The 10258-nt window shown below is 44.5% G+C and overlaps 1 protein-coding gene across 1 annotated transcript in view; it reads right to left on the bottom strand.

Moving 5' to 3' along the window:
• Window positions 1–158: 158 nt before the first annotated feature.
• The window catches only part of ENTPD6 (ectonucleoside triphosphate diphosphohydrolase 6 (putative)), a 14129-nt gene continuing 4029 nt past the window's right edge, over window positions 159–10258 (bottom strand). The window contains exons 5-13 of the mRNA XM_009331352.1: window positions 8700–8735; window positions 7479–7567; window positions 6036–6115; window positions 5043–5107; window positions 4587–4688; window positions 3971–4111; window positions 3035–3091; window positions 1872–1984; window positions 159–1616 (exon numbers count right to left, since the gene is read on the bottom strand). Of these exons, the coding sequence (XP_009329627.1) occupies window positions 1527–1616; window positions 1872–1984; window positions 3035–3091; window positions 3971–4111; window positions 4587–4688; window positions 5043–5107; window positions 6036–6115; window positions 7479–7567; window positions 8700–8735 (773 nt within the window). The 3' untranslated portion in view covers window positions 159–1526. The remainder of the gene's footprint in view (window positions 1617–1871; window positions 1985–3034; window positions 3092–3970; window positions 4112–4586; window positions 4689–5042; window positions 5108–6035; window positions 6116–7478; window positions 7568–8699; window positions 8736–10258) is intronic.

The following is a 10258-nucleotide window of genomic DNA, read 5'->3' on the forward strand; positions in this document are numbered from 1 at the left end:
GGTGGCATGGGGGGACAGGGATGGCATGGGGGGACGGGGATGACGGAGGGACTGTGATGGCATGAGGGGATAGAGATAGCATCAGGGCACTCATTTCTCAACCCACCCGCCCCGCGGGCTCTGGTGCTGAAAGCCACACCACCACCACCACGTTTTCATTTTAAATTGGGGTTTTATTGCCAGTACAGTGGGGTTCAAGTGTCCCCTGTACACCCAGCTGCAGAGCCAGCAGCCATGCAGCACCGTACGCTGACACACCACATCTCGCTGCCCCAGGGAAAGGACGAGGCTGCGGCCATGAGCCCACGAGTCGGGGCACGCACTGCTGGCTCTCCGGGAGGCTGGGCCCTTTTGTACCCCCAAAAGACCACTCGGGTCTGCTCTGAACACCCATACAAATACAACACAATTCCACGGTTAGATTACAAATAGTGCAGCATGTCCTCTCCAGGTCCTGCTGCTTCTGAGATCACTTCCAGCCCGCCAACAGGACACTGTTGGAGTGGTGCATTGCAGCTACCCTGCCATGGCTCAGTGCAACCACAATACATTCATTTATCAAAGTGAGATGCGTCTGCAGGAAGCGGCACCCAAAACACCGTGTAAATGCATTCGTCCTGGGCCCTGCATCAACCTTGCCAAGGCACCAATGTCTGTGAGGCCCAATAAGCCGTGCTCAGGGTTTGTTTTTGTGGCTGTGTCTTGTTCACCGATCTTAGCCTGACCGACTCTAGAACTGTCAAACCCATCATTAGCCCTGGACCCAACTCCCAGGCCTTGCTCGTCTAGATCCAGCAAATCTGATGTTGTCTTCCACCATCCATCTCCCAACAGCCAGGGAACCAAAGTTAGGCTGTAGGCTTTAACCCTACAGGGCATATAGGCTCTGATTCGTGCCTCTAAGTCCCTATCCGGTTTCCAGAGCGCTCCTGAGCTTTTCTAGTTCAGCAAGTGGAAAGCAGAGCTGACTTCCACACTGCGTTTCAAGGCTGCTGCCTCTCAGCAGCACATCTGTGTAAATGCACTGTCTTTGCACGCGCGCACACACAAGTTCACCTTCAAACACGGAAGTAGTAAAATAAAAATCATCACTGAAAACTGCTGACAAACAGGAAAAACCACCCTGAAATCAGGACGGTAAAGAGTTCCTTCTGGAGTGACCATTTCCTACAGCGACTTCAGCACAGTACAAGCACATAGTACAGGCATATTCCAAAAAGGTGTGTGTTTTTCTCATAGAGATCATAGATGTTCTGCAGAGTGCTTGTTTTGCTTCAACAGTGATCAAGGTTTACATCAAGTTGACTGCAGATGCTGTCAAATCAAGGCTTATTCTTCAGATACTGCACTCCGCACTGTAAAAAAGAGCTAGTGATGGAGCAGACTTGGCAGGGGGTGGGAGGAAAGGGGCCTAGTTTATGATGACCTCCCAAAGGACTCTGGAAGCCAAAAGCAGGCCCTTCAACAGACTCTCCCATGCCGGGCTTCCAAAAACTGCGATTCCCAAAAGTCACCTTCAAGGAGCTTTAGTACTGCAGTCTATTGAGCGAGTCGATGTAATGAAAAGTGGCTCCCAATGCCCAGCTCGTTTCAACATTGTCAATTTTCCGGGCAAGCTTGAAACAAACAAACAAACAAACAAACGAGTTAAACCACAATTCGTTGGGAGAAGGGGCAGCATGCAAGGCGAATACAGTGCTGAAGGTTATCACAACCGGTTATCACCATCGTGGGGACAGCGTCCCTCCACCCCCAATCACACAGCATGTGTTGTAGCAAGAAGGCAAATCAAGGACCGAGCTACTGGCGTGACAACTACTGCCGCGGCACCCTCCTGCCCACTCTCCCCAGCAATCCACTTTGTGCATCACCTTAAAGACTTGGCTCTTTGGGAAGCCCAGTTCTTGCAGGAGGAAGGTGATGTACGTGAGGTCCATGCAGAGAAAAGGGCTGCTTCCGGGGCTGACTTCCATGGTCTTACATACTAAAGAGAAAGAAAAGAGCGTCTGAATGCGCACTGTGGGCTCAGGCCTAGCATCAGCCCAGCTTTGAAAAGCCTCAAATGAATCCATAAAACACCCCCGGCCAGCTGAGCTGCGCAGTGATGGAACCTGTTACAGTGGGGTTGAAATGACATACACACGGTAGCAGAAACACAAAAGCTTTGGCACACTGGAAGGAGGATCAAGGCACTCTGCCTCTCCCCTGAGACAGCCGAGTTTCTTGTATCTCTCCAGGAAAGGATGAAAAGGGCCTCCAACTTTTCTTCTACCTACTTCAAGGCTTTAAAAATCTGTGCAACCGCAGGTGTGTTATGTTTCTCGAGCATAAGCACTCAACAGATGTTGACAAAACCAAAGGAAAAAAACCCCAACAAATGAAAAGACAAAAGAAAAGAAAAAGAAAAGACAAAACCAAAATAAAACCCACTTCCTTTCTCAGGATGAATTACACAAATGGTAATCCAGAAATCAGAACTGCAACAATTGTTCAGTCATTCATAAAGTTTAGCAAAAAGCCACGTCAGTTTGATCAAAGCCCAATTTTGTGGTATTAAGAAAAGAATGTTTACATTGTAAATCTGCACAGGCAGTTCTCTCTGCAGCCGATGAAGTGAAAAGCTACAAACCAGTTTTCCCCCTTTTCCGATTAGCAATCAAGCATATGAACAAATCTTGAGACAAAAAGAAAAATTAAATCAGATTAGAACAGGTTATGCTAATATTTTGAAACCATGATTTCAGGACAACTGTTAACTGGCAAGTTTATTAGTAGTTCTTGAGAGAGTTTTGAAATATAAGTATTATAAGATGTCTTATGTGGGCTGCAAAAGCAAGAATTAATATTAAAACAGTTGAGATTTTCAGAAATAAGCAGAAATCCTGGTGAGATGCTATGGAGAGAGGTGCTCAAGAGAGGTGCTCAATATTTACTTAGAACAAAAAAATCAGGCTTCTCAGCACGTCACACATTTGCCACCTGGGTATGAATTTACACACAATTACTAGTGTGTGTTTGATTGTATTTTACTCACCGTATTTAGCTGCAATCTCAAAGTCACCGACACTTAAGCTTCCTCCTTTTTCTTTATCTAAAAGAAAAAAAAAACCACGTGGTCTTTTATGGTTTTTGTATAAGATTCAAGTCATAAAAGTTGTTTAGAAATCAAACTTTGAGCCACTGAAATCAATGTCAAAACTCACGCTTGCTTTAAAGGTAAGAGAACCTTTAAAAGATTCTTAATATAGACTGAAAAGCCTCGTTTTATGAAGAACTTTTAGCCTCGTTTCCTAAAGAAACATAGTTCAGAGACTCTCTCACCTTGTCCCCATGTCTGTGCTGCCCTGCCCAGTGCTGCCTGAACACAGTTGACGCCTTTGACCAGATTTGACAGGGCAGTGGTGCTCTGCGACATATTAAATCTGAAATTGTTTGTAAAACAAAGTGGCTGAGGAGGGGGGGGTATGTTTGTGCAAACTAGCTTGAGATCTCATCATCTGCTTTCTACCACTGAACACGATAGCCTTCTGTACACCAGCATACCACTGGAAAAGAGATGGGATGCACTCTGAATACATGTGGAATTATCTGAAAATCTTCATTCCATCTAATAAGGCCAGTGAAGCAAAGATCACTTTACTACTTTACCACCCAAGAAATTTGTTTATCATTATGAGAGCTTTTTTCTATTTTGGATTGTAGAGTTAATCAGACAACAACGATTTCTGAAATGCAGACAGTTTGTTCAAAAACCACTACCAGAAGTTGCAGGTCCTATTTCACAGCCCCAGTCCCTTCTCTATAGAAATGAAAAAGCATTCAATACCCAGTCGAGACCAATGCTGCACAGCAGTGTAACAAAAGACTTAAGTTCCATGACAGCTTAGCAAAGCGTCATGGTGTGTATAAGTGTTACCATTTGTTCCACAACTTGTCATTTAAAATGAAATGAAAACAGGAGCAAACGTACCTATGAGACCAACCTCTGCTGCACGGTCATAGTAGTAAGAGAAAGTGTAAAAATCCAAGTCCTTCACTTCCTCAGCTTTATGCACTTTTTTGTAGAGCATCTTTGCCACTTTATTAGAACAAGACTCATACAGAGGCTCACCTAAAAGAAGGCAAAGAAACCCAGCATATTATAGGCAAGAGAGTTAAATATACATACAATTTATTTAGGATCTGCCAGGAAACAGGCTCCCTTTTGCACAACAGCACTTTGTAAGCTCTTCACAGAGAACTGAAATCTGCATCGTCTTCCAGTGGCAACATTTACCATCCTCAGGTTGGGACTAAGTATGCGATAGATCAGAGATGGACAACATCATTTGAGGCTGATGGATTTTGAAAGACCTGTTCAGGGATTGCTCAACTCCATCTGCATTACTACTAGCAGCTTTACTGACTGGACAGACACACCATGGCACAAGAGGAAGGAGCTGCAGAATCTCTTTAACAGCATGTCAAGAGGAGCCAGATAGAACAGAAAACAGAGAATCTAGTGTCTTTGCAAGAGGCTGAGAGTGTATCGTTTACTCTGCTAATAGCACGCTGGCCTAGATAGGAAGAGTGATAAACCACTATACCTGCCTTCTGTCCTTTAATTTTGTACACTATCTCAGCATGTTGCCATTCAGATTTGAAGCCAGGTGGTAAACAAGGGCTGATCAATTCCTCCTCTTCTCCTACTGCAGAAGTAAAACAAAGCCACATTAGGGAAAAACGTAAGGAGTTGATTTCAGATCCCTCACCCCCAGCCCTGCTCCATACTGTCCCACAGCCTCAGCAAGGCACCTCCGAGTCCCAGTCATGGCTCAGATGTCCCACGCCCCCCCAGGGCTGGCAAGAATCCAGGTCTCCTGGGATCTAGCAGTGTCACCTCCTGCATTTGTCTCAAATGCACCCAGCCATGGTGACAAGAGTCCACATACCACTCAGGAACCTTGAGTCCAGTGGGAAGGGGGACAGACAACTCCTCCCCCCACAAGAGGGCTACGTACCCTATGCTCAGAGCCAAGACTTGAGGAGTGCCCATAACTTACAGGGTTTTCCCTCAACTCCTCCTAAAATGGCGAGCCTTGCTGACATCAGCCCGAGTCCCAGGTAACTGCAAAGGGATAAAAGCCTCTGTAAACAACAAACATCCTTCCTCTGATACTCCACTGACAACTTGGCTGCGACATGCCAGTCTCCTCTACGTGGTCCCAGCAAAATGGCTCCACTCAGCAGCTAATGCACATAAGGGGAATAGTGTGAAAACCCACTCTCGTATTACCCTTACCCAGAAGGATAATGTCTCTTTGAAAAAGCACCAGGCGATAGCTGTCAACGGTAATCTGGCTCTTGAAGAACTGGGAATGCTGAAGGCAGTCCCCTAACATTTCTCCTACCCTCCTCAAAGGCAGCACAGCCTCTAGCATACAGAATTTACTCTTTTTGAGCCCAAACACACCCCACAGCAAACACAGGTGGGAAGAAGCTGCTTCCCTCGCAAAACACTGGGAGCAGGGGAAGATAGTGAGGAGGAAGGAATGGCAGAGACAAAGCGCTATGAACAGACTGCAACCTCCATTCTCCATCCTCCTGCGCCGCTCGGCAGTGAGGAGATAGACGAGTTGGGAGTGAAGCTGAGCCTGGGAAGGAGGGAGAGGTGGGGGGAAGGTGGTTTTTGATTTTGTTCTTATTTCTCATTATCCTACTGTTTAATTGGCAATAAATTAAATTAACTTCTCTAAGTCGAGTCTGTTTTGCCCATGACGGTAACTTGTAAGTGACCTCCCTGTCCTTATCTTGACCCACGAGCTTTTTGTCATATTTTCTTCCCCCTGCCCTGTTGATGGAAGGGGATTGATAGAGCGGGTTGGTGGCCACCTGGCGGGCAGCCAAGGTTAATCCACCACAATGACGTGGATCAGGTTTCTCCACTTCTTCCCAGTACTCATTTGCAAGGACCCCACTTCAGCAAAACACCTAGATCTCACTGGCTTCATAGAAAGCTCCTATCTGTACAGTGTGCTCTATTTCCCACAACTAACCTGTACGAATACAGCTTGTAGGTGTTGTTAAACATCTGAAATGAAGTTGTATGGCCAGCTGGTGATGTCTGGAGAGTTGCCTGGAGGGAGAAAAATATGTCACTGCAAGGTTTCTGCCAGCAGCAGCAAACATCTTCCAAAACATGAGGAAAAACGTGAAACAATCCTAGCATGGTTCAGAGAGAAATGATGAATTTGCAAGTATTTTGATTTGACCGCTGATACACAACACAATCACAAAACCTGGAGCTAAAATAATGTCTTCACATGACAGAGTCTAAACTGTTTACATTTCTATTTGTATCCGCACCAAATTGGTGTATAAAAGAATTATTTTAATTAAAAAGGAATCCTTGTTCCAGCTCTTAACTGCTTTTGTCAAGAGGCTACAGCAACTGCCTCTTCACATGACCCCTACTAGGGAAAACTGTGTGCAAAATAATATGAAAGCCAGGCAAGCATTAACTTCCTACTCAAGTGAATTCAGCTGTGAACTTCCACAAACCAGAGGAAAAGCACATCACTGTGCTTGCCAAGGACAGAGTGTAGACCAGCCTGTGGTCTGAAGAAATGAAAGGGTAATTATCTAAAGCACTTAGCAGCCTCTTCCCCAAGTGCACCAGCACAGCTCGCGAGTTTGTGGGGAGCCAAGCTCAGGCCACGATGCTATTCACGCTGCTCATATCTTAACACCATCTCTAAGTCCAGAATTTCCACATCCCGGACTCTTCACATCCCCTGTCACTCTGCTGTAAGAGCACAATGTCTTGATTAGCCCAGGCCGGGACACTAGATACAGCATCCCAACCCTCTGCTTTTGTGCAGCTTTACTATGAACAGTGTCTCTGCTCAGGCCAGAGCCTTACGACTCCACATCCACAGGGCTTCCAGCTCACAGAACACCTATGAAAATGCCACAACGGGAAGCTGAAATGACAAACATCAGCACGTATTTTTTACTGCGTAATAACAGTTGCTTCTTAAAAAGCATTCATTTGCAACTGAGCGAACTCAGGAAAACCAGAAACAAGGATTGAGAAGGCATCTTACTGTGTTCTTAAAACCCAGTATAGGCCAAATGTTGGACTTGAATTCATTAACAGCATTGCCTTTGAGTTCTTCATTATAAGCAGCACAAACTGAGAGTCAAGGATTAAGATGCTCAGGCGAACACTGCATTTTCCCCAAGATAAAGCAGCTCTGGCAGATTCACCACACGCACCACTGACTCACGGAGTTGGAGTAAGAAGACTGACAGAGTTGTGAATGCCTCCATGACTGGCTATAACAAGGCAGATGTGACCAAGTGACCTGGGTTTTTCTGTCAGAAGCGTGGCTTCATGTCACACTGACAAACTCTTGGTCTGTTTCCAAGGGAAACAAATCTGAGCAGTTACTGATTTCTGCACCAGCATTTCCCAACAGTGTGCATGTTCACATTACCTCGGTGCGTGGAAGGAAGGTGATCTGTGTTGATCCACCACCCAAATCCAGCATCCCCACACTTCTCTTCTGCGGATCATCTAGGCTACCTGAAATGTGTGACAGAACAGAGAAAGCCGCGGTGGGCGCTGTGAGAAACTGGCTAGGAACAAAACCAGGAGTACAGTGGTAAAGAAAGAGGACAAACTCCGCCTGTCAGCTTCCAGGCAGCACTAAATTATACCGTCATCTACTGGGCCCTTATTTTGGCTTTATCAGGGTGACCTGAAAATCTTCAAGTGACAGAGTTTCTCTTATTTCTCTGGTGGCTGTTTATGCCCTAATTACAGCAGCTTTGGTTATTGGATTCCTCAACATTTTTCAGTGGATGCAAGGACCCTTTTGCAAACTCTACTCTGGTAACCACTTTGTAACACAGAGGAATGTGGTTTTCTTGGCCACCTCTCCCTGATCCCTTAGTGATATTTTGCAGATTCCTGTGGCCAATAGGATGACAGACTGAAAGGAGCTGGCCAAAGAGACTCGGCTCTCTTGGAATTCTTCCTGCTGCCAGCCGAGACCTCTTTTCTCATTTAAATCCAGTCCTTCTTAGTTAGGTCCTTCAAATATACTTTCCTGACAAGACTAGTTTGTGCCAAGTACCTTGGTATACCTCATGATAGCTGATGTTTGAAGATCTCTGACCTTTCTGATATTTCTTGTAAACATAAAAAGCTTTAGATCACCTGCTGTATTGCTCCACACACTGTGTGTGCTGAACAGAGCGCTTGGATGGCAGACTGCTTTACTTATTGTCAGAGAGGGCTTCAGCTTAGTTTTTTCTTTACTCTTCAGTTACCCTTTTCTAACTCAGCAGTGTAAACACTTGTGGTATTTCTATGATACAAATCTGTAAGGAAGTAGCATAGCACTTTCTTCCACTCTGTGCAGCTGCCAGAGCTAGTGGCAGACTCTAAAAATGAATAAAACGCTCTGGTACCCTACAGGGGATTGAAAGAAAGGCTACATTAAACATCTAGCAAAAGGGATTAAACTTCTCACTCTGTCAAGTAAATGGCCAAAATCCTAATGACTTAAATAGGCCAGGCCAAAAACTTATTCCCAGATCCTTCTTTCTCCCACTCCACGCCAATGAATGAGCAAATCCCATGCAGGGGCAGAAAACAGCATGAATTTCACAGCATCAGTCATATCTTTACGCACATGCTCATGTACACATACCTGTTAAAAAATTTATTGTGATCCAGGCTGAAATACCTAATAAGGAAAAGATTCAGAGACGAACTGTTAGATCATACCATTTCATTTTATCTAACAACAGTAACAAATAAGGTAAGGCGTATTACAAGGTCTTCCTGCTTTAGGATCTGTTTAGCTGAAGGCATTTTTAAGTTTTCTCATACAGTTTAACGGCACCGTCTAAACGAAATAATCAGCAAACCAGAGCTTGTCATCCAACAACAGACAGAGACACCAGAGACCATCTGCCACAAGCTCCCTTGTCCCCCTTTCACAAATGGAGGACTTCTAATACAAAGTCTCCAAAGGATGTCCAGCTGAGAGCTAAGCAAGAAGGACCTTCAAGAAGTGTGAATAGGACTGGATGTGCAGAGCTCCCCTGACCCACCTTACCCCAAAGCCAGTGTTTCCACAACTGTCGACGGCTGTCAAAAACCAAGATTAGATGCCTTGAACAAAGAGAATGACCTTCTATACCAGAGCTTATGCGATATTTGGAAGAGAAGCCCCATATATCAAATGCCCGGAGAACTCTGTATTTCACAGGTCAAAAACTTAGGCGAGAAGTCACAAAGGCTTCAGTCCTTAGCTAAAAGACAATGACTGACATTCACATTGTTCATTTTCTATTAAAACATCCACAGGTAGGCTTTTCCTTGATGTCAGGCACTCGACTTTCCTTTTGAATACTAAGAATTTTCACCTTTTCAGTGTTCTAATTTTTCCTATTTTCCTTTAAGTATTTTTGTGAGCTGCGCTGTTTCTGTCCTATTCTTGTTTTATAAACCTTTTCTCCATAAATTAGATGAATCAGTGGGCCTTATGTTAACAAATTCAAATGTTTATCCATGTGGTTAAAACTCAAGACATGCTAGGGAACACGGTCCAGTTCAACCCTTGGCTGAACCAAGGCTGTCACTGCTATTAATGATTTTCAAACAAAAAAAAGAAGAATTACAATGTCTTTCTTCCATTAAGCAGTAAAAAAGAAACTCATAAACAGCTCCAGCTATTTTAAAGTTTGGTTTCTAAGCAGATTTAAAACACATTTCAACACTCAGTTACTTAGAATTTAGACATGTTTCTTCAAATTATTTTAAATCAAGACTGATTCTGGGTTCTGTCCTCAGCATTTTTTGATGAACGTCAACTTACTTCAGCATGTATTTTCTTCTCTATATAACATTTTTTCAGATTAAATTCACAATCACACTCATTAGATCAGTTATAATTAACATTATAACCAAACTATTCCAGAAAGCTCTGATGAGCATTGTCAAGAGCAGGGTGTGCAAAACCAGTTGTTGAAGACCATCTCAACAAGCAGATATTCAGAAACCTTTCCAGAAGTGCTGACTGCACAGTGGCTTCCTGGTGACCCCACAGGAACTGGCCAGCACTCAGAGCTTTGAAAATCAGGACAGAGTTCAGGACTTCGAATTGGAAAACGTAGCACAAGATCTCTTCGGCAGGTACTGCCTGAGGCAGTGTAAAAACTGTGCCAAACCCGCTGCTTGTGGGTTACCACTAACGTGGGTGGG

This window comes from Pygoscelis adeliae, unplaced genomic scaffold (genome assembly GCF_000699105.1).
Source record: "Pygoscelis adeliae isolate BGI_AS28 unplaced genomic scaffold, ASM69910v1 Scaffold259, whole genome shotgun sequence".
In the NCBI taxonomy this organism is placed as follows: Eukaryota; Metazoa; Chordata; class Aves; order Sphenisciformes; family Spheniscidae; genus Pygoscelis; species Pygoscelis adeliae.